The 25,291-nt window shown below is 34.7% G+C and overlaps 1 protein-coding gene across 15 annotated transcripts in view; it reads left to right on the top strand.

Annotated features, from left to right (window-relative positions):
- Positions 1–25,291, top strand: part of RBM26 (RNA binding motif protein 26) — an 81,379-nt gene that overhangs the window by 43,662 nt on the left and 12,426 nt on the right. For 9 of the 15 annotated variants that reach the window (XM_070380643.1, XM_070380642.1, XM_070380639.1 and 6 more), the window contains exons 12-20: positions 1,192–1,356; positions 2,054–2,185; positions 3,453–3,524; positions 9,985–10,110; positions 10,459–10,533; positions 11,464–11,631; positions 13,260–13,364; positions 15,527–15,727; positions 18,855–18,941. In XM_070380643.1, the coding sequence (XP_070236744.1) occupies positions 1,192–1,356; positions 2,054–2,185; positions 3,453–3,524; positions 9,985–10,110; positions 10,459–10,533; positions 11,464–11,631; positions 13,260–13,364; positions 15,527–15,727; positions 18,855–18,941 (1,131 nt within the window). The remainder of the gene's footprint in view (positions 1–1,191; positions 1,357–2,053; positions 2,186–3,452; positions 3,525–9,984; positions 10,111–10,458; positions 10,534–11,463; positions 11,632–13,259; positions 13,365–15,526; positions 15,728–18,854; positions 18,942–25,291) is intronic. The other 6 variants (XM_070380644.1, XM_070380645.1, XM_005906633.3 and 3 more) reach the window with 3 other exon arrangements.

Here is a 25,291-nt window from a genome sequence, read left to right as displayed (position 1 = left end):
ATGTGGGTCCTTGTTGTGGGTCCTGAGCATACATATTACCCTGTAGTAATTTAATGTTATCTGGACTATCTCTAAATATCTTTTTATGGCAGTTCAATTTGATCTACCACGTGTAGATCTAGACTTCGAAAAATTATTTTCCTTACCCAATTAACTACATTGGTAATATTAAATTTAAAGAAATTTAAAGCTGAGTATCTCACTATTATTTCAGTTTTTTTCTTTAATTTATATTTTTTCAATTTGTATTTCCTCAGTTACTATTGAGATTGTTATCTCCTTACAGGTCCTTTTGCTGTATCTGTATCCCATTTGCCTTATTATTTATAAAATATATATTTTGAAAAGTTAGTTTCAAAAAACCCTATAGCTTTATCCTAATTGAACACCCCACCATCACCCGCCCCGTGTACAATCCCCGCCCCACCATTTTATATGAATTACTGTTTAATTCTTAACAACTACAGAGTGGGTATTGTTATCCAGAACCAGGTTGTTTGATTCAGGGTCTGTGTGCTTAATCCCTATTTTGTATTGCTTTGCCTCACCAGTAGTTGATAGAACAATTTCGAAAGTGCTGGTATTATTGAACACTAAAAAGCCTTGGATCTGTTAATACTACTTATTCATTGTATGGGTCTGAAGAATTGCATACTTTTTGAGTCGTAGTTTCCTTATGTGTAAAATATGATTGTTGCTATTGTTTTGTAGATTTCCCCCCTCCCTTATCTAAGATTTATTTGTGTGTGCTCTTGGAAATATTTCTGTGAGAATTAACCAGTTTTGAAAATTTTACAGATGGATTTTTCTGTAATTTTTAGTTAGAGATCATTCCTTTGAAAATAGTTTACTTCCCTCTTTTGACTCTACATCACTCACTGACATAAGTATTATTTCCCATAGCATTAATATTGAGGGTAAGAAGTGAAACATTTTGAGTGCTTATATATAACCTTTATGCAATGAGCATTCTCTCCTAAGTTATTTAGAGGAGGCTGATTCTATTCTGAGTGGTCCACAGTTACCATTTCTTCTGGAGTGAAAGTAGACTGTGGTAATAATCTCGATATAAGGTAGTATAAAGATAGACTGTAACTTGGAAGGACTAGTATTTCATTTCCTGAGGCATTTTACTACGTAAAGCAACTGATTTATTTGCAAATTCGCTGTGCTTAATATTTTAAATCTTAGGTTGCCTATAATGGGGATCCTGAAGGTGCCCTTATCCAATTTGCAACATACGAAGAAGCAAAGAAAGCTATATCAAGTACAGAAGCAGTACTAAATAATCGCTTTATTAAAGTTTACTGGCACAGAGAAGGAAGCACCCAACAGTTGCAAACTACTTCTCCAAAGGTAAGAGAAATTTGTGTGAAATTAAATGCTTTTCTTATGAAAGAAAAGCATTTGGCATAGTGTTTTTTAAAAGGAGAGGCATGCAGTCAGGTAGACTTGAGTTCAGATCCTGGCTCTACCATTGTTAACTGTATGTAGGTTTGAGCAAGTTACTTAAGTTCTCTAACCTGCTCTTTCATTTTGTTATTACATTCATCCCTAGTTTAGGAAGTCATGAGATGATACATATAAAATATAGAACCATCCCTTAAAGTGGGAGATACTCCAGTATGTAGTACCTGTTTGTATTCTAGAAACTCCTACTTGGAGTTCATATTGGAAATCCTTCCTTCCCTCTTCCTTTTTTCTCTTTTTCTTTCTTTTAATCGGGAAGTCAATCAATATATAAAGTTTAATTGCTTGTAGAAGTGTACTGTAGCACCTTATTTTTCTATTTAGCTTTCTTCTGTTAATTAAAGAGAGACAAAAGATACTAAAGGGTAGATTTTTATTTTTTCCTCTACTTTATAAATATTTTTTTGTATCTTTGGACATGTATGGGGAACTTGTATGAAGGAAGGAATTTGGCAGGTGATTAGGCTTTGATTATAAGCTGCACTTTTAAAACTGCATGGGCAACTTAGTAACAGAATAACGAAGGTTACTCTCCCTGCTCATGAACTAATCAGCGCATTTAACATTTTTTTCTTCTTCTGAGGTAATGCAGCCTTTAGTTCAGCAGCCCATTTTGCCTGTTGTGAAGCAGTCAGTCAAAGAGCGGTTGGGTCCGGTACCTTCAAGTACTATTGAACCAGCAGAAGCCCAGAGTGCCAGTTCAGACCTTCCTCAGGTAAATGAAAAGTCTTATTGTGCCTGTCACATGATAGATAGGTTCTCAGTCTATTAGTTTCCCTTGGTGATCTGAATTTTAATTAATTGTATGGATGTGTGTATATATATGTGTGTGTGTGTGTATACTTATACAGAAATATAGTCTGTATTTGAACAGCACCTGTAAAAAAATTTTTTACCATTACCATAACATTTTTACGGACTACTTTTCCTGTAGTATTTGAATCTTAAATTCTTTTCTCTAGCTAATACTTATTTATGAGAAAGAGTTCTTTTTCACTTCATAGAGGAGAAAAACTGCCTAAAAAGTAAAGTTTTAGTATATTAAATCTTATTTTTCCATCATCTTTTACTTCATTAGACTCCTGTTCCAGACATAATTATGCAGTAGACTGAACTGAAAGCTTTGGGAAGGGAAGGCTTAAAGCTTCAAGTTACTTAATGCAGCTCTCTCAGAACTTTGCATCACTTATTCCTGATTCTCAAGTTCTCTTCTCCATATGTCATTCCCTTCCCACTCCCTTCCACACTCGAGTGGCAGTTTCTTGTTTCCACACCCTCAGTCTCTGAAACTTAACTTTCTTTTGTCTACAGATGTTTCAACATTTGCTGTGTAAGATAGTTAGGATATAGTATCCTACTTAGCTAATGGATGCCACCTTATTAAAATAGTCTTCGCAGGTTATTCCTGAAGAGTAAGACATTGAGATTTTATAAAAACACGCAGAATGTAAATTAGTAAATTATTAGATACTAAATAACAAACAACCCTCCAATCCTGCTATCTCAAATCATCACCAAATACTGTGTATACTGGCCGTAAAACAAACATACTATAGGAAAGAATGGCATTTGCTTTAAGCTGAAGAAGCAGGCGCATTTTTAACTACTCTAATATTTAGAATGTACGAACTTTCTACTTGTCAACATAGGATTCTAAGAATTTATGATTCTGTATCAGTGAAAAGGACTTTAGCAAACCACCTGCCTATGTGACAGGCACAATAATTTTAAAATTATTTAAAAACTTCTTTATATAATCATTTTCCATGATTGAGTAATACTGTATACTGTTTACTGTATACTGTTTATTTTTCCAAGCACATTTTCTTTCTGTCTCTGTCTTTGCAAATGGCCCAAGGTTTTGTTATTAATATCAGTGTACTTATAGTCAGGATATGTTAGTAGAATGAGAATGTTCAAAATCCCTACAGACTTCTGTATGTTTGGGGAAACACTGAATATGTCCATTTTAATTTTTTTAGAATGTAACTAAGTTATCTGTGAAGGACAGGTTGGGTTTTGTATCAAAGCCATCTGTTTCAGCAACTGAAAAGGTAAGAATAGCATGATGTGTGTGTCTTGGCTTCATAAATGTTTTCAGGTGGCATCTTAATTTTTTAATTTTTTTCATAGTTCCAAACTCTTGCTTCTTAATAGTATCTGTATCTTTTATTCCTAACTTTTTGCTTTCCATTTGCTGAAAAAGAAAAATATTTGCCTACCTCTTTTTACTTTTTGCATCAGCATTTTAATACTTGCCGCTCACTGTATTTCCTTATGCTCCATTCTTTTTGTTTTTTCACTTACTATTTTTTCTTTAGAGATATTGTACATTTTAATTTTAAACTTCTGATAACCTTATAGAAAGGGCCATGAATTAGGAACTTTACCTGAGTTTGAGCTCTGGCTCTTCACTTACTAACTGCATGTCTTTGGGCAGTGCGCTTAATCTTTCTGAACCCTTTTCCTCATCAATAAGTGGTGATGGTTATATTTGTCTTTCTCTTGAGGTTTTATGAGGATTAAATAAAATATTATATAAGAGTATTTTGTAAATTGGAAAGAATGGTGTAAAGTTTTTTATGACAACAGCTATTGTGTATAGTGTGACAATGCAGTTAGTCTTTTTTTTTTCAAATGAGGGGAGCAAATGCTGACTAAATTAAGAGCATTTTTGGACCTGTCTTATAGTTCTGTGCAGATGTATTAATTTTTTGTTTAGGTGTGAGTGAATGGCCCTGATCTTTAGTCTTTTTTTGAGGTACGTGGAATCACAGAATATTAGAATTGGATAATCTTTCTTATTTCTTTATCCTAACCTTAAAGGAAGGTAAGGCCCCACAAACTTTATGGTTGACCTATACACTGGGAGTTACTGAGCTAAGACTGGAACCTGGATCTTCTATTTCTAGTCCCTGGCTCTTTCCATTATGAAGATTACAGAGGAAATTGACATTATAGATAATTAGAACATCTCATGAAATAGCTGACCTGCTCTCTTCACTGGTTCTTCAGTATATTATTTCCATATTTACTGTGTTAAACTTTGTCAGTTCTGGAAATTTGAATATGAATCTCATTCTGAATATCACATTTTCCTCTTGGATACCTCAGCATTACTTCAGGCATAAAATGCCTCAAATGATTCATCATTTCCTCTGTAAAGTAGTATCTTCTCCTAGCCACCCACCTCTGGGAGTGACGGCACCATTTTCATGTTCTGCAGTCTAGAAGCTTTAGAGTCATCCACTTGTGTTTGTAGGTCTCTGCCACCTTCAGTTCCCTGACCTCTGGGCTGGCACCCCCTCTAATTTACACTGCCACCATCCTACCCTCAGACTTCTTTAACTCCTTATAGAAACTTAAATAATTTTCTCAGCTAAATGACTTTGCTGGATTAATAACTCATCATACCTCAATTATTCTGGTTCTGTTACCTCTGCTTTAGGTCTTCCTTTCTACCCTAATAAGCCCTTTTCTGCTCATTGTCTCTTGCTATTTTCTGCCTCTTTTATCTTCTTTTTGGTGGTGGTTTTTCTGGAGTGTATTTCCCTCTGCCTAACAGAATTCTAGTTCTAGTCATTCTTTTAAAAATTGAAAATCTCTCTAACCCCTACTGTGAAACCTCCAGATTTTTCCATATATGGCCCTCCGCCCCTGCCTGAATCTGTGTGGCTTAGTCTATGCTACTAAATTTAGCAGTGTCTGAATATTTACTTTGATTATTTTTATCCTCTTTGATACTAAGTAAGTAAGGAATAACACAACAATATAAGGATCGTTACCCTTAGTATGCATGCATGCATGCATGCATGCTAAGTCGCTTCAGTCGTGTCCAACTCTGTGTGACCCCATAGATGGCAGCCAACCAGGCTCCCCCATCCCTGGGATTCTCCAGGCAAGAGTACTGGAGTGGCTTGCCATTTCCTTCTCCAATGCAGGAAAGTGAAAAGTGAAAGTGAAGTCGCTCAGTTGTGTCTGACTCCTAGCGACCCCATGGACTGCAGCAGTACTAAACAATTCTGGAGAGGTCTACAACCCTGATTATGTTTAGGATCTGTTACGTTAAGACTTGTACTCTAAAATTAAAGTGTACTAATTACCAGTTTTACAAAACTTTTCTAGTATGTTTTCCTACTTGTTCTCATTATTTTTTAACATGTTTTATATAGCTTTAGATAAAAAGTGTACAGATTTGCAATTGATAGTATAAATTTGCTAATATAGTTAGCATTAACTTAATTTATGAAAAATCACTAATGGTAGTGGGCTATTTATGAAAGAAAATTACTCAGCAAAGATTGTAATGAATCTTCTAAGGAAAGAAATTATTTACCAGTATGTAACTTCCAGGCTTCAGTGAACCTGTTTACAGAATAGCATTTTGTTTTTGCTTATTTGTTATTTCTGTTCCTAGTCAGTAGGGATTTTTGTGTAGTAATCCTTAGAGCTCAGTGATGCAGAGAAGTCTTAGGGAAGAGTAGGAGAATGTTCATCAAATGTTATTTAAATTTTTTAAAAATTGAAGGCAGACAAAAACTCAAACCTTGAATCTAAACAGTAATTTCTGTCATTGTTAAGGCAAATAAGTGCACAAATATAAAATTTTATCCCCTGTCTCTTGTAGTAGCCAATAAACCCTTTAGTGATTCTTTCTTAATCTAAGACTGCATGAGAGAGGGCTAAGAAAGAGGAAACTTAAAACCTGATTTTTGCTGCTACATTAAGATACTGTAGTAGCTGTTAAGTAGGTATTATTTGAATAGAGTGATCAATAAAATGATGCCTGAATGCCTCAGCTTACTATAGAGAGATTTATGCAGAATGAAATTGGCATTTGCTTTAGAAACGTGTGAGAACTAGCTTATTGAGAGTGTGGCTTTGAGTCATCTTAACTTATGTTTCTTTTGTGTTTGATTTTAACTTGGCACCAATTATTAAAAAATGATACTTGGATGACTTAATTTGTAATAACCTTCTTTTGCAGTAAGTCATTTTTACAAAATACTTTTTTCCCCATTTTTATCCATGAGAAAAATCTGTTTGTTTTTTTTTTTTATAAGTACTAATAATAGTCATGGCTTGTAATATTTTATATAGGAAATGAATAAGGAGGTATTAATAGATTATAACCTCTATTTTATTGAAGAATTGGCTTTTATCTTGAAAGTAAGAGGTATTAGTGATGTATATATTTCAACAACAAAGGATATGATACTTTTCAACTCATCTTACGAATTCAACAAAAACTTTGATATCAGACCTGACAAGTGTATTACAAGAAAGGAAAATTACAAGCCAATATCTCATGAACGTAAACACAGAAGTCCTAAATACGATTTTAGCAAGTATGCAGTGGGAATAGAAAGAATACACCTTGACCAGGTAGCATTTATTCCAGAAATGCAAGGTTGATTTAACATTTGAAAATCAGTTTATTTCACCATATTAACAAAATAAAAGATTGAGGGAAGGAATGGGGTAGATATTGAAGGGAGGGGAACTGGACCCCATGTGATTATTTCAGTAGGAAAAAAACGTGATAAAATTATTTAGTCACATTACACATTTTGGAAATTAGTAATAGAAATTTCCTTAATTTTGACAAAGTTATATCTGCAAAAAAAATGCAAAAAAACCCTACAGCTAACATTATTTGTTAATGGTGAAATACTGAGTACATTCCCCCAAGGCCAGGAAGAACAAAGGATGTGCACTCTTGTCACTTTTTCCCAGTAGTATAGGGCCTAACCATTATAATAAAGCAGTAAAATAAATGGCAAAAATGTTGGAAAGGGAGAAACAGAGCTATGTTTACTCACAGTTGATATGATTATATATGTAGAAAATCCAAAAGGATTCACAAACAACTTGAATTAATAAGTGAATGCAGCAAGGTCACTAGAAATAAAGTCAATATGTAAAAATACGGCATATGCAGAAACCCTTTCGAAAATAGAGATGTGGTTGTTTAGGAAGGCTGCTATGTTTTGGTTATATTCTTAGAGCTGTAGCATCATTTTCTGTTGGGTTTCTTACTTCCCTCCACTGGTTTCATTTTTAACAGATTTTCTTCTGTCACAAGTCTATTTTTATCTTTTGAAAAATGCAAGTATTTTTTGTTATTGGAACACTTACTATCTAAACTCTGAAACCAAATAGCTTTAGATAGTGAGCAACATTTGTAACTTCAGATAGCAACATTTGTAACTTCACTGTTTGTAAGACATTCTATTTTCACATTTCTACACCTCTGAAATTGGGCTGTATCTTTAGTTGTTGATGTTTATGGTTATAATTGGCAGCCTTTTCCCTAAGTAGGGTTATATTAAATGACTTCCTAGTCAGTGGTGTCTTAAACTCAGTGAAATACGTTAGCTCATGTTCTATTTTTACAGAAGGAAGTTCCTGGACAAAACAAGGAAGTGATATAGGAATACAGAAATCTTCTTGTTGTCGGATGATTTTATTAACCCTGAAACAGTACACCTTAGTCTGATGTCTGGTATTAATAACAATACTTTGAAAGGGAGAATTCTCTACTCCTTAAAATTGGAGAAATGCTTAGTTAAATTATATGGATTGCTTTACTTCTGGCTTTCTCATAGCTCTTATGATAGTATACCATTTGAAAGGACAAAATAGTATTGTAATATTGTTTCCAAGTTTATTTGAATATAGAAATCTTTTTGGGTCATAGCTTTTCAACTGTTACAGAACCATCATGATGAAGATGGTTTATGAAACACTCCACCTTTTGCTTCAGCAGATCATCTTGTGTTTCTCCCTTTCGACAGTGTTTGTCTCACCCTTACATTTTCATACAGCTTGACATTGCGTAGTGTGGTAAGGTAGCATGATGAAGTAGTGACAAGTTAGACAGTGAACTAAATCCACGTCCATTTTGTATTTTACTGAGTACAACCATTTCCTATTTGTTAGTGATACCTTGAGTGTTTTCATTACTGAAGAAAATTACCAAATTTTGAACATATCAACTACTGTAAAAATCCTTTATTTTTAAACATCAGTTGTGCTGTATGGAGGTAGTATAATTACAGTATTCTAGATTTTTTTTTCATTTTGAAGCTATGATATTCTTGAATACTTAGAATAGTGATGAGTTGCTTAGCTTTGTGATGTTCCCTAATCTAATTTCATGATAAAATATTAGAAAGTCGTGTCCAGATCTTGTAGTAGTCAGAAAATAGGACTCGTTTTCTCACTGATACTCTTCTACTTACGTAGTTCTTCTGACTTCTTTTAGGTCATGACTTGGGAAGCTGTTTTTTCCTCTGGAAAGTTACACAGTCTCACACGTTTCATGTTTAGGTTTTATGGCATTCATAGATCTCTTTGAAGGGATCTCTAAACTCCTTCCCAAGAACCAGTAATCAACCACTCTCTGGAACCTACAACTTTCTGTTTCTTTTGGAAGATAAAAAAGGCAGCCTGACGCTTTAATTTTCTTGAATTGATCTTTGTGAGGAAAAGATTGTTCACTCTGATCTACCATCACTTCATTTTAATTTAGTGCAAAAGTGTTTATTGAGTACTTGCTTTGTGTCTGGCGCTGTTCTAGGCACTGAAGATATAGCAGTGAGCCATGTTAAAAAAAAATCCTTACCCTCATGAATGAATCTTTGTGTTTATGAGGACATTAGACACTATCAGGTTGAACTTTCTTATTTAATGAGCAAAATGAGGCCCAAAAAGGTTCCTGAACTCACCCATGGTTTCATAATTAGTTGGTAGCAAGGTTTAGATACTGGAAGAAGCACAAAGAAGAGAAAGACATGGTTTATGTTTCAGGGCTTTTACAGTAAGGACAGGGAAGAGAGATTGAGAGAGAAATATAAGTTAAAGTATCATCAGGTCATTTTTACTAAATATTTTAATAGGAATATTATTTCATAGAGGAACCTAGGTAGAAGAAATAAGTGATTAAGACTTTGCAGAGATCTTGAATGGTTGTGCTAAACCTGAGCTGAATTAAAGGGAATAAGGTCCCTTAAAGAAAAAAGAGTAATGCTAATGCTGGCAAAGAAATGGAGAAGACAAAGCAGTAAGGTTAATGTCAGAAATGTCAATTATAAATGATCGTTTTAAATTATTTTCAGGACATAATTCCTCCTCTGCTGTGCTCTTGTATACAGTTTATCTTTAGTCACTAGGAATACTAGTAATGTGTTCAGCAACTAATATTTTATCAGTGTGACAGTAATACCACCAGTGTTTTATTGATTTGGAGTTTTTATGTGTTTGTTTTTTGCTTTTTTCCTGAAGGTATGTGATATTACTTTAAAATTTTTTCACTGTGTAGCTTATCCCCCACTCATACTCTTCCGTTCAAGATGCTAAATGTGACTTAGTTACTGTTACTATATAAGTACTTTTAGTTCAGTGTGCTAAATTTTGACAGGAGTGCTTTAAAGTTGAGTTTTGAAGGAAATAGGACTCAGGAGATCATGACTACTTGATACATTTTTTGAAAAATTGAATTTGTATTGGTAGGTATTGTCTACATCTACTGGCTTAACAAAAACAGTGTATAATCCAGCTGCTTTGAAGGCTGCACAAAAAACCTTACTTGTTTCCGCTTCTGCAGTTGATAATAATGAAGCACAGAAAAAAAAGCAGGTAAGTATAGTTAGTAGTGTACAGTATTTGCATATAGGGAAGCTTTTTCTGCATGTATGTGTTTTTTCATAAAATAGAGATAAAGGCATATATGTTGGCCGCCACTGAACTTTTGTTTTCCATAGTATGTTAGTAAATATTAATTTTCTTCTTGTAATGAAAGGCTGTCCTGATTAATCTTTGAAACTTGCATACTGTTTAAGCTTTACATAGGAAAATTTTGCATTTATTTTTGTTTCTAAGCTTCTTGCCACAATCTCATTTAGAGCACAGTTCTGTTCTTAAGTAATTGTGGGGTTTTTTTGGAAAAGTTAAGTTTTCTAATACTATTTTTGATCACTTCTCTAGGAGGCACTGAAACTTCAGCAAGATGTAAGGAAAAGGAAACAAGAAATTTTAGAAAAGCACATTGAAACACAAAAGGTAAAATAATCAAAGTTAGATTTGTCAGAGGGAACAGTATCTGACTAGGCTAAGAACAATATGCCTGACATAGCAAGAAAGAAGATAAACATGGTAATAGGGAGTAGAAGATGCTAGTTTCGCTCTAGTTATGACATTTAATTAGGTGTCAGTTCTTAATTATGTCTGGTAATAAAAGTTATAACATTTCAAAATATTAAAAATATACAAACTTTTGAACATTTGGTTTAAAATTATGTCTTTTCTGATTTAAATTTGTATATACTTGATAAAAAGACATCACAATGCTTTACACCAAAAACTGAAACCATCTTCACTCAGAGAATCTATAATACTATAGATTATGGTATTATACTATAATACTATAGAATCTATATTGTGTGGTGTCTTCTACTCCTTACCATGTTTATCTTCTTTCTTCTTATCTTTGTCCAGTGTATTGTTCTTAGCCTAGCCAGTTACTGTTCCCTCTAACGAAAGAAGGTAATTAAATATTCTACTTTTCTAATATCTCATGTGAAGGGAAGCCGTAAACTTTTCCTGTGATCCTTTCTGGGTTGCAGACTGCTTTTGGAGTGTGAATACTTAGACTCAGTAATATCAACAGATGGATTAGAAATTAAAATTATTGCTATTTCAAATTGATGACTTTTCAGGGATTAAATTAAATTTAAAGCTTATAACCATAAGAAATCTATATTCTAAGAGACTTAAGCAGTACTATAGTTCTTCACAGTGCAAACCAAGATTAAGACTTGAATTGAGAGAGTGTCACCAGTCTGCTGTTCTGCTGTCTTGGTGATTGTAAGCCTTGTCATGAATACATAAGCTATAAGTAGTAGTTATTTATTTTTATATTTACTTTGCTGTGTTTGCTTTCAAGTAGTAGTAGAATTAAGTCTTACATTTTTGTTTTTAAAAATCGGCCAGATGTTAATTTCAAAACTGGAGAAAAACAAAGCAATGAAGTCTGAAGATAAAGCAGAAATAATGAAAACTTTAGAAGTTTTGACTAAAAATATTACCAAGTTGAAAGATGAGGTCAAAGCTGCTTCTCCTGGACGCTGTCTTCCAAAAAGTATAAAAACTAAGACTCAGGTATTTCAGTTTGTGTTGTTATTTATACTGCATATGCATGCAAAAAAAATTAAAACACTGCATTCAGATTCATTCTTTATTTAATATTCTTTGCTACCATTCTCCCCCTTCTCTATTATTAAGTTAATAAATACAAATAAGCAAACTTGATTTCGTCTTTTGAATTCTGTACATTGTAGCTAGAAAGTCAATAATTAGGAGAATAGTAACAAATAAAAAAGTAGCTTGAGGACAAAACAATATATGTGCTTGAATGCTTGATAGGAGTTTGAGCTTTATTTTGTAACTAGTTGGTGGTATAAAATGTTAATGAACAGAAGTAACAATTTGAGTCACTGTTACAGAATGAGCTGATTGAATGGGAGAAAATTCAAGTAGATTAACTGATTAGACATAAGAAATTGAGCAAATTAATTTCAGATGACAGTAAGTGATTTTTAAAAATTCCACGGAGTTACAAATACTTACACTTGGTGTGTGTGTGTGTGTGTGTAATCATGAGTTCATATTGATATTTCTGATTCTAATGTAACACCACAGTGTTCTTTGTTTCTTTCTCTTATGCCTATTTCCCTGTTCCCATAATGACAGCTTGTTCCCACTAACATCAATACAGTATATACTTGCACATTCAGATGGTTCCAAAACTGCTAAAATAATACCACTTTCATCAGCTAACTAAATATAAAATTCAGAATTTGTTTGCATTTTTTACAACTTCACAATATACTCCATTTAGAGTATAGAATCAAACTGTGGTATAGGATCACGTTTTTGTTTTTTTCCTTTTGTGTGGTTATGTTATTAATTTGATAAAGTTAGGTCTATTTCTATATGTATTCAATTTTGGATTCCTCTCCCCCTTATTCTTGTTGATTTACTTTCTTGTATTTTTATTTTTAAAATGTACTTTATTTCATAATATATGAGGATCTTAGTGTATCTTTAATATAGAAGAATTAATTTCCAGATGATACGAAGGTTACACAGTCCTAATTGATTTGAAGTTATTTCAAATAATCTTTAGCAATTGCATGGTAATAACCATGAAGGAGGCTCCATTGACATAATTCTCTCCTGTTTCACTCTCTCAATTTAATTACCCTAATTTTATTTTCTCAATAAATAAATAATTAACATGATTCAAAAGTTATACTATTAATATATATAAAGGATTATATAGATGATCATTCCTGTTTGATCCCTGGCACTCTGTTCTCCACTCTTCCCTCCCTCTTGGTATGTGTGTGTATGTATGCTTTCTTACGCGAAAGGGTACTATATAGTCCTCATTTGAACCTCAGTTTTTTGTTTTCCTTTTCACGGTTATTTCCTGAAAATTCTTCCATGTAGAAATTTCACTCTGGCTTCCATATGGAAAATGAATTGTAGGGAAATCAGTGAAAGTAGGAACAAGTTAGGAAGCCTTTTGCATTAGTGTAGACCTAGGTGATTGATGGCTTGAATTAGGGTGGTAGGATTGGAGATAGAGAACAAATGTATAGATTAAATAGGAATACTTAAAAAGCATTCCTTATAAAAAATTGTGTGTGTGTGTATGTGTGTATATATATATATATATATGCAGGATATTATTGTCACTTGAATTACTAATCACTGTTTTCTAGATGCAGAAAGAGTTGCTTGACACAGAACTGGATTTGTATAAGAAGATGCAAGCTGGAGAAGAAGTCACTGAACTTAGGAGAAAGTACACAGAATTACAGCTGGAGGTATGTTTCATCAGTACTACACAGTATGCTGTTATGGTCTTGAATGTTTATTTGAAAAATATTCTCATTCTAATCAGCAGTCTTTGGCAATCTCTGGAAAACATTTTGGAAGTTCATATAAGAAAGAAGGAAGAGGTTAGCAAATTTTTTTAGAACTAATAGAAAAATCTCTTAGTATTTAATGAAAGGTGGCAGCTGGTCTCTCGACTTCTAGTAAATTTTATTCCTTTTCTATTTTTGTTTTTTTCCTGGAACCAAAATCTATTACAGTTTTTTCAGGTGTTCTTATGGAGATGTTCTATGCATATATAGACATGTTACATTGAGTTACTATAAGGATCAGAGTTTCTGTGGTAGAATTAACATCAAAGAACATGTTTACTTAAGTTTTGCCTATAGGTGGTGCTGTGGGTGTTTTTAAAAGAGAAAAATCTAGTTTCTTATAGTTTAGTTATATGATTATTTATATCAGAAAAAGCTAATAAAATTGAACTCTAATACATGATAATTTCTAAAGTGGAAAGATATTTAAAAATCAGAATTACATTTTGATGTAAAGAGACATTTATGTCATTAGTGTAGTTGGTACTTGCCTGTATTTATCATTGTTGCCACAATTAAATTTTTTGTATCTTAGCTTATTGTTTTTGAAAATAATGCTTTTTTCGAAATTTTTTAGCAACTTGATTTTCTTTTTCCAACATCAGTTTAGTTCACTTCAGTCGCTCAGTCATCTCCGGCTCTTTGCAACCCCATGAACCACAGCATACCAGGCCTCCCGTCTATCACCAACTCCAAGAGTCCACCCTGTCCATTGAGTCTGTGATGCCATCCAACCATCTCATCCTCTGTCATCCCCTTCTCCTTCTGCCCTCAATCTTTCCAAGCATCAGGGTCTTTTCAAATGAGTCAGCTCTTCACATCAGGTAGCCAAAGTATTGGAGTTTCAGCTTCAACATCAGTCCTTCCAGTGAACACCCAGGACTGATCTCCTTTAGGATGGACTGGTTGGATCTCCAGTCCAGGGGACTCTGAAGAGTCTTCTCCAACACCACAGTTCAAAAACATCAATTCTTCAGCGCTCAGCTTTCTTTATAGTCCAACTCTCACATCCATACATGATTACTGGAAAAACCATAGCCTTGACTAGACAGACCTTTGTTGGCAAAGTAATATCTCTGTTTTTAATATGTTGTCTAGGTTGGTCATAACTTTTTTTCCAAGGAGTAAGTGTCTTTTAATTTCATAGCTGCAATCACCATCTGCAGTGATTTTGGAGCCCCCAAAAATAAAATCAGCCACTGTTTCCCCATCTATTTCCCATGAAGTGATGGGACCGGATGCCATGATCTTCGTTTTCTGAATGTTGAGCTTTTAAGCCAACTTTTTCACTCTCCTCTTTCATTTTCATCAAGAGGCTCTTCTTCACTTTCTGCATACTACAAATCTAATTTAGTACGGGATCCGGGTATTAAAGAGTTTAACATTCAGCAGTCACTGTTCTTATCTCAAGACCCTGTATTGTCTGTCATAGGAAGCCATAGGTTGGAGTCCTAAACCTGCATATATTTTACTTTGGAAAATTAAATGGTTGTCTGTGTGTCCTAAGATAACAAGTTTTGAAAAACATAAGTTTCTTTTATGTTAACGTAGAAATTGTGTTTTAACCTTTCTGGAGATTTCATGCTTGTGTTGGTGTGACTTAAAAAAAAAATATCATTTAAAAAAATTTGGCCTATAATTTTAGTAAATAAATAATAGTGTAAATGTACTTATTATATATATATAAAGGTATTTTGTATCTCTATGTTTAACTTCTGAAGTAATATTCAACACTGCATTATTTGAAACTCAAGAATGGCTGGCCTTTTTGTGATATAGTTTGATGTCTTGGAAAGTAAAGACTTAGTAGAAAAGGTGTATTTAATAATTTTACAACGTTGCTTAAATTAATGTTATTTTGTTTTCTGAATTCATTAGCTCAATTTCCTTTCACTTTAAAAACTAAAACTCTAGCTTGAATTATTAAATGCTTCTGTAGGGCATTCTTTGAATATGATATTCAGTTGTATGACTGATGTCAGATGTGTGACTCATCTGAGTATAACACTTGGCTTGTGTTCGTAATGTGCTGTTTAACCTGTTTGTCTAATCTCTTCTAGGCTGCAAAGCGAGGGATTCTTTCATCTGGTCGTGGTAGAGGAGTTCATTCAAGAGGTCGAGGTGCAGCTCACGGCCGAGGCAGGGGTCGAGGCCGAGGTCGAGGTGTGCCTGGTCATGCTGTGGTGGATCACCGTCCCAGGGCATTGGAGATTTCTGCATTTACAGAGAGTGATAGAGAAGATCTTCTTCCTCACTTTGCGGTACTTTCTTATTGTCCAACGAAACAAATACTGATACATTGTTGGGGGTAATGGATGTTAAAGGAGAAAATATGAAAATGAAATGAGTAATTTAAACCCATTAATCTCACCAAAGTGATTAATCTATAATAATCTTTTAATTAAGAAGCAAATTGTAGGAGTTTTCTGTTTAATCATTGTCTGAAAGAAATGTTACTTTTCTTACACTTAGTAGGCCTTCAGATATTACGACAGGAATGATTTAAACATTGATTCAGAGAGGGAAGTCCTAGAGTTTAGTTTCATTTGATATTTACTTTTAGAAAAAATTGAGCATGTTGCTTGGGCCATTCAGATTTTTAAAAGTTAAGGTGGAATTTTATTCATTAACACTCTATTCTTGATCTAGCTAACCTAGAAATGAAACAAGACAAAATTTTGGAATAAGATCTTGAAGTTGCCTTAATTGATACCAGGGTATAGTTAGAGTCAGTCTAATGGTAATAGAGTGATGTATGAGGAAGGCAAATAAGAGTCTAGTCCCTGTTAATCCATTATTTTACGTGGATATCCTGGAATATGTTGGGCTCATGTGCAGAATGGAGATTATGTCTGCCTAAAGGCCTTTTTAACTTACATGTTGTGATTCTTAGTGGTATCATAAAAGTTAGTTACTAAGCATCAGTCTTGCCTGCAGCATTAGAGTAATTGCTCTAGATAAAGTATATAAAGTAAATAACCAGTTCTTTACCCTAGAGGATTTTACATATAATGGTTTAACACAAACCAGTTAAAGAAAACTACAAATAATTTATAATCAAGTTAAATTTATTAAAAACTATAACTGCTTCAATAGCTTAGAGAACTTTTTTTCACACAGGCATATGATGGTAAATGAACAGTAAAGTTTCATGAGGTAGTAAAACTGGAACTTGGGTCTTGAAGGATGGGTAAGCTTGTAGATAGGTACACAGGTAGTTGAACCTTTTGAATGTTCAGATTTAAATGTTCACAGTTATATTCCAGGCTGTTAACTGTAGTTACAGATGTGAAACTATAGTTTTTTAGGATATCAAGAGGTATTGAAAGAAATAGTGTATGTTTAAGAAATAACTAAGATGATTAATATTTAACGGTGTTGGGTCCGGAATATCTTATGCTTTATGACTTTAAAGGAATACAGAAAGGAATCAGAAAGTTTTTTCTGGCTTGGAGATACTGTAGCCCAATACTTAACCTACTATATACCCTGTTTCTGTACCTTCCCAAGGGGAAGAAGATCCAGATAAACTTAAGTGTATTACATATAGTTATATAGCTAATCAGGAAATTATTAAAGAATATGCTAAAATAATTTAGACAGACAAGGTGAGTTTAGGAACGTGTTTTGATAAGACTAAAACGGTTTTGGTTTTAGAAACATTAAAGTGAAAGAAAGTGAAAGTCACTCAGTCGTGTTGGATTCTTTGCTACCCCATGGAGTATACAGTCCATGGAATTCTCCAGACCAGAATACTGAAGTGGATAGCCTTTCCCTTCTCCAAGGGATCTTCCCAACCCAGAGATAGAACCCAGGTCTCCCACGTTACGGGCAGATTCTTTACCAGCTGAGCCACAAGGGAATCCCCAGAATACTAGAATGGGTAGCCTCTCCCTTCTTCGAGGGGGTCTTCCTGACCCAGGAATTGAACTGGGGTTTCCTGCATTACAGGTGGGTTCTTAACCAACTGAGCTATGAGGGAAGCTTAGAAAAGCTTAGAAACATTCAGAGCCTCTAAATGGATATTCATTCTTGCATGAGTTTGGAGATTCAAATTCTACTCAGTTAGTAGTGTTTAATGAACATTTAAAAATTTTCAGTCTTTAAATAAGATAGCTTCTCTATCTCAACCTGTGACTTGACAGGTATCAGAAAAAACCTATAGTACTAAACATTGTTACAAATTATGATTAATGAAATGCTTTAATTTATGCGCTGGAACTAGTATAGTAATAAAACGTTACAGCTAAAACTTACAGAGCACTTATTTTGTGGCTGGTTTTATTCTGAATGCTTTATATAACTCACCATATTATGAGTTATTTTGACACCTCTCTGAGGTAGGTACCTTTATTGTGCTTATTGTAGAGATTGGGAAAATGAAACATGAAGAGATTAAGGAACTTGTTCAAGTATACACAGCTAACACTAACAGAGCTGGGGTCTGACTGATTCTGTGGTCCATTTTCTTTACTATGCCCTAGAGAATTTTTCTTTGTGTAGTGTGTGCATTTAATGAGATTGTGGTTTTAATTTTATTTGAGGGTAAGAAAGAAGGATGATATTAGTAATGATATATAAGGGACTGAAGTTTTATGTGATAAAGGTGCTGTTTTCTGCTCTTTGCAGAAAGATCTTCCTATACATGGAAAAAATAAAATCCAGCACACCCAAAGCAAGCATAATTTAATATGCTTAGCTTGTAAATGTCCTCAAAGAATGTGTTCTAGAGGAGTGTAGAGTAAGAGTAAACAGCAGTCAGATAAACTTTGGAATTGAAAGACTTGGACTCTCATCCTGGTAATTAACTTAGTTACTTTGGAAAAATTACTTAAATCCTCTGACTCTTCCTCCCCTGCCCCCCAGCTTTAAATTGGGAATCAAAAAAACTCAAAGAATATTCTGAGGATAATGATCTGCTTTAGAAAGGATTTAGCATTTTCTGGAATTAGAATAATGAGCATAAAAGAAATGGCAATAAAGAAACTCAGTCTTTGACCAATGTTTCCATTATTTAAAGAACAGTTCAATTGAAGGGATGGGATATAGGTATACTTATAGCTGATTGACTTTGCTGTATAGTAGAAACTAATACAACATTGTAAAGCAACTATACTCCAATAAAAATTTAAAAAATGAAGAATAGTTCAGTCAAGTTTCCCTAATTCTAGAAAGTATAGAATTATAAAATAATATTTGAAAATAAGACTACCCTTTATCTTACAATATCAAGTACTAAAATGAATTACTAATAGTTTTTTTTCTTATCACCCTGAATTGTTATGTATTCTGGGCTATATTTGTTGGCATTTTAATATTTTAAAACCATTAGCATTTTGGATGTTTCAAAATATTTATTTGGAGGAAATACTTTTTTTTAATTTAAAGCAATATGGTGAAATTGAAGATTGTCAGATCGATGACTCTTCGCTTCATGCAGTAATTACATTCAAGACACGAGCAGAAGCTGAAGCAGTAAGTATTACAAATAATCTAATTTATTGAAATTCAGATTTAAATGTTTTATAATAAGTTTTAATATAAGTGGTTTTTTTTTTTTTTTTGCTTAACTACAGTTTGACAAGACATAGGACATATGAAGTGGAATTCATGGCCACAAAGAATGTCCTAAAGCAGTTAGACAGTTTTGATATATAACATGGAATTGTTAGAATAGCTAGTCACCAAGTTGAATGACAAGTTGTACTGTCTTGAGACTTCAGGAATTCTTCCATTCTTTTTAACACCAGTAGGGCCCCTTCACTTTCTCCCTTTCTCAGCTGGCCCAAAACAAGTCTGTTTTGGCAGAAGGAGTGGTGAAGTGTAAGGTAGAAGCAGAAATAATAATCCTGATGGCTACTCTTCTTAATCATCCCTCATCTGCTGCTTTTTAGACTCAGTTGGCTGAACCATGCAGTGTCCCTAGCTCAGGATATCTTCATCTAGGCCTCTACAGCTTTTTACCAAGACATGAATATATAGTGCTAGCCTTTAGAGTCCTTTCAGTGTTCAGTTCAGTTCAGTCGCTCAGTCGTGTCCGACTCTTTGTGACCCCGTGAATCGACGCGCACCAGGACTCCCTGTCCATCACCAACTCCCAGAGTTCACCCATCCAGCCATCTCATCCTCTGTCATCCCCTTCTCCTCCTGCCCCCAATCCCTCCCATCATCAGGGTCTTTTCCAGTGAGTCAACTCTTCACATGAGGTGGTCAAAGTATTGGAGTTTCAGCCTCGGCATCAGTCCTTTAATGAACACCCAGGCCTGGTCTCCTTTAGGATGGACTGGTTGGATCTCCTTGCAGTCCAAGGGACTCTCAAGAGTCTTCTCCAGCACCACAGTTCAAAAGCATCAATTCTTCAGCGCTCACCTTTCAGTGTAGTTGTCTTCAAATGTATATCTTGAATTATCTTTCTAAAACATGACCAGAAGTATGTGCAACCTTGTCTTTCTTCTGGATTTAAAAGATTAAAAAAAGAAAAATGAGTACGAGGTGTAGGGGATTCATAGTAACGTTTTTAACCCTGTGTGTTCTTTGTTCATGATTGCAGAGAAATAGATGTACCCTTTTGATTTGGGAAAGTGCATTAAGCATTCCAAATAGTTAACCTAATATGAATGGGGAATGGAAGAGTAGAATGGTTTTCAAAAGTTTTGAGATGATTGTGGTCTAAATAAGTTTTGAAAATCTTCTAAATTGATTTACCCTCGTCTAGTAAATATCCCCTGGCAGTGCACTGCTGGGGATTTCCCTGGTATGAGTTGTTCTTGGGACATTGTAGTCTATCATATAAAGACTGTGTGTCTGAGAAGTCTCAGGGAAGTGTTAACTGGGCCCTGGAATAATGGAGTTTCAGAATTAGATTGGTGGGTAGTGGATAGTTTTATAGGAATTTCTTATCCTAGAGTTTTGTTAAGTTTTAAGAAATCTTTTTATTTAAAGGTCTTTTGTGAAAACTAAAGCTAATTCATAATTGATTAAAGTTTAAAACTTTCTTATAAGTTTGTATGTATATGTGTTATATTGAAAAAGAGTTTTGATCTAGTTTTCTCTCAGAGGTATTATAGAGTGTAAGTTAAGAATGAGCTTCCTTTAAATGATGCCTTCAGTGACAATTTTCAAAGTAATGTTGAATAGGTAGATTGAGTACCATCTTTTATGTTCTATTTGTTTTCTGGAAAGTAGTCATGTTATTAAACAATGGTAGTTACATTCAGATGGTTATAGTATTTACCAAATTTGTGAATGTAGTAACTGCTTTAAAAATGTGTATTGTTACTTCTCCCTGTTTATTTACATGACTGAGGGAAAAAAAAACTTTCTGCCTCTTAAGTAAGTTTTGGATGTTTTGCTTTTAATAGGTAAGATCTGTTGACATATGCCATCCTTCTTAGGTTTTGCTTTTTCTCTCTCAGGTGTAAACTTTTTTAATATATATTTTTATACTGTGTATATATTTTCCAAGCAAATAGCAGTCAGTTGAAAGACCAGGGATTAATGTGTAAAGAGAAATTTTAACAATAAATTTTGTGAAGATTGAATAAGTGACAGAACAACTTTGGTTAACTTGGATCTGATGTGAGTTAGGTTGAGCAATTTAAAAATTAGTGTGTTTGACATTGAGTTACCAATATTTAATTTTTTCAAAGAAGAATGCTTAAAAAGTACAAAAAATTACTTGTCCCATCACTCAATTCAGTTCAGTTCAGTTGCTCAGTTGTGTCCGACTCTTTGCGATCCCATAGACTGCAGCATGCCAGGCCTCTCATCACTATCATTATATATAATGAAGAAAAATTTAATACCAATATGTGGATGGATAGAACTCAAGCCAAAGGATAGGCTTTCCCAGGAAAATAAATTTGTCCACCTTAATGTTTATTTCCAAATACTTCATTGTTCATAATTTCTGAACCATTGTATTAGATGATTATCTATTTTCTTAAGTCAGTAGATGCATAATATTTTAAAGTAAAAGTACAAGGAATAAGATAATCAAAGACATTCAAATATGACTGAAAAGTAAGAAATTTTCCTCAGAAAAGATACTGAAATATTTTAGCTTTAGGTTGAGTTAACAGAATCATTTTAACTTTAGGTTAAGATGGTTAATGTTTGACTCTGGTTAATTAGACGATGAATCCTGTTGCTTTATTTTCTGTTCTCCGGTTTGTCTGTCACCACCCTCAATGTACTAAAGGTGGATAAGTACCCAAAGAGGACAGAAAAAAGTGACTTCTTCCTATGACTGGTTAGAAAGTTAGTTTTCCTACTCTGAATTGTTCCTATACTTTTGTAAGCAACCAGGATCCGGTTTTAGAATAGGATAGTTAAGTTCCTGTTTTATAAGAGTCAGTCCCAAAGATGACACTCGACAGTCCCAAACTCAAAGAGGTATGAAGCAAAATGAAAGAGACTCTTGTTCTACTGGTAGGTTTTGACACCCATGCCTCAACTCCCAGTAGTTGTGAGGATTCAAAACTTACAAAGTTTACTTAGAACACAGTGCCTGGAACATAGTAAATCATCTTGCGTTCATGCTAAGTTGCTTCAGTGATGTCTGACTCTTTGCAATCCTATGAATTGTAGCCGGCCAGGCTCCTCTGTCCGTGGGATTCTCCAGAAAAGAATATTGGAGTGGGTTGCCATTCCCTTCTCCAGGGGATCTTCCAGGCCCAGGGATTGAACCCATGTCTCTTGGATTGGCAGGTGGATTCTTTACTACTGTGAGCTTCTCTTTTAGCTTAGTTGGTGAAGAATCCGCCTGCAATGCAGGAGACGCCAGTTCACTACCTGGGAAGCCCAAACCATCTTAGTATTGCTATTGCTAAGTCACTTCAGTCACGTCCGACTCTGTGTGACCCCATAGTCGGCAGCCCACCAGGCTCCCCCGTCCCTGGGATTCTCCAGGCAAGAACATTGGAGGGGGTTGCCATTTCCTTCTCCAGTGCATGAAAGTGAAAAGTCAAAGTGAATTCGCTCAGTCGTGTCCAACCCTCAGTGACCCCGTGGACTGCAGCCTTCCAGGCTCCTCCATACATGGGATTTTCCAGGCAAGAGTACTGGAGTGGGGTGCCATTGCCTTCTCCATCTTGGTGTTAGCTATTATTAATATTTGTGTGTGTCTGTGTGTGAATGAGAATTGATTGTTAATGAAACTGAATAGAAACAAGATAGAAGAAATGATTTCAAAACTCATTCTTTAGACCTGAAGATAGAAGCACAAAATTGGATTCATAGAGGATAGTTCAACATCAAGTCAGAAACTGATGGGGCTAACTGAATAAATAGTAAATCTGTGGCAAGAACTAAGTGTATAAGTGGATTCAGTCAAGAGAAATCAAATCATGTTTTTAACAGTCTGTGTGTTCTTACTGATTTGCTTAATAGTTAAGTATTGCTATATGATGAACACTGCTATGAGAATGAGTAAATCTAAGTCTGAAGCTTGCGAGAAAGTGGCCATGTAACTTGAACTTAAAGCTAAAGAAATAGAAGTCTTTCTCTATAAATTCTGAAAATCAGATTTTACATGTTTTGAGTTTTGGTGGTTCTTTAATGTAACTCCTGCCTAAACATTATATACTGTGGTTATTAACAAACATTAATAAACTTGGCTTTAACTTTATTTTATAGATAGTTTTACCATTATGATTACTAAAAAAGAAAGATATACTGGGATTATAGCTCTAGCTCTTCTGACTTAGGTCCGTTTTTCCCACAGTGTTTTTGCAGAACATTGGTTTTATAAGAGCTCTAACAAAGGATTTTCTTGTCAGTAAGTTTGTGAAGAGCTGCATTTTGTATGTTCAGTTTAGATATATAATCTAAATAACTTGCAAGGCAAAAGGCAAACACTCCTTGCTTATTCCAATGTCGGGAGCCAGCGTGAGGACCTCTGCCCATGGCAAAGGTCATGAGGAAGGAGGCTCGACATACGCAAAGGTGGGATCGAGCCTCAGGAGTCCCCCTGGAAATTCTCGAGCATCTACCCCCAAAACCAGAGTCTGCCTACTTTACTACTTTGTGCTCTCACCTACACCTCTGACTTTACGCGGGGCTGTCCCCCACCACCTCTTTCGGAGAAAGAGTTAACTTAGAGCTCCAGTTAAAAATAATTCCTGGGCGTGATAGGAGTGTTTCAACCTACAAACTCCTCTAAAGGTTCTCTAGCCCACCTGACAGGCTTGTCCAGCCACGTGTGATTGTTCACAGCCTCTCAACCGTGAGAGGCACGAGATGTTTTAAACCTTCTAAAAACAGGTTCTTTAGAGAAGTTAAAAAACTATTAGTATAGTATAGTGGGCTGATTAGAAATTGTATTGGTGAAGAGTTTTTCATTTGTTGAGCCAATGTTTACGGCTATATCTCCATATCTCTTGTCCCTTATACACATTAATGAATATAACTAACATATAAGAGAAATAAGTATTAACCTTTGATATTAATCACGTTGAACCTTAGGCTAAGTAAATTCTTTTCTTAATTAAAACCCACTACACCCCCACCCTATAGGAATGTAACTTTATCTGGTACCTTCAGAAGGTGGCGTCTGTTTTAAAAATAATCACCCCTGGAGAAATAAGTGTTCTAGTTGACTGACCGCTGTCACAAGGAGAGGGTCATAAATTGTCAGCAGGCCCCCTGGCCAAAAGATGATGTAACACCCCTAAGACCTCTGTATACATTTGTATGAAACACCTGACTTTAATAAAAGTCAGGACTGCTGACCCCGCGTGACTTTTGTATAACATCTCAGTGTATAAAAACAGACCCTGGAAAAATAAAAAATGGGATAAGTTCCTCAAAAGACTGGTCTCCCCATGTCGTTCTTTCTCTCACCTTCTGGCTGAATCCCCATCTAGAACGTGGAGGCTCGTCAAGCCTACTAATTATGCCTGGGCTTCCAAGATCTGACTGGGGAGGCCTTAGTGTCTCCTCTCCTTCGGGAGAACGGGAGGACGCCTGTGGCCTACGTAGGTGATGTAAATTCCTTGTCTTGGAATTTTACTAGCTTTCCACGTAAACCAAGTTATTCAGCCTCTTTTCTCCACTGAATTTTCCTACTGAGCTATCCTCATTCTATTACTCTTTATATCTCTAATTAATATTTAATTAAAGCTATCGTATCCTGATTGCCGAAGCCGTCTCTCCTTCGAATTTCCCTGGATCCACCAGGGCTGGACCCCGACACAGTCTTTTCCAAATGTTGTTTCTAGAATCATTTTCTATGTAAGATACAGAGCCTACCTCATAACTACTTTTCATACTTTTTTTCTTCCTTCATTTGTCAAATCTTCAAGCCTTTTTCTTTTTTCCCTTTCTGTCATATGTTTGCCTGCTCGCCTTACTTATAATTTGGTGCAAACTTCGAATGATGCTGTGTAAGACTAAATAGGCAAAATCCTAGAGCAAGCTTATGAATAAAATGCTTCAGCACTTAAACAGACTTTTCATTTATACTTCAAAGCATAGAAATTAGAGAAAATTGTAAAATGAACGCCCACAAATTCCTCATTGAGCTTCAGCAATTATCCACTTATGGCCAATCTTTTTTTGTCTATATTCCACCCACTACAACACTGTACCTCCTTGTTTTGGAGCCATTCCCAGTCATATCATTTCAGCTGTAAGCCTTTCAGTGTGTCTCTTTCAATATTAGAGGCCAAATAAAATAAAACAATACTATTATTATACCTAAAAATTATTATTATTCCTTAAATATTATTAAATTCCCAGTCAGAGTTTACATTTCCCTGATTTTCTTATAAATACTTTACTTTCTTCCTTTAGGGATCCATAATAAATGCATATTTTGATTTAGC

The sequence above is a fragment of the Bos mutus genome, chromosome 12, assembly GCF_027580195.1.
Source record: "Bos mutus isolate GX-2022 chromosome 12, NWIPB_WYAK_1.1, whole genome shotgun sequence".
NCBI classification, from domain to species: domain Eukaryota; kingdom Metazoa; phylum Chordata; class Mammalia; order Artiodactyla; family Bovidae; genus Bos; species Bos mutus.
Note: the sequence above shows the minus strand (reverse complement) of the source record. Positions and strands in the feature narration are given on the sequence as shown.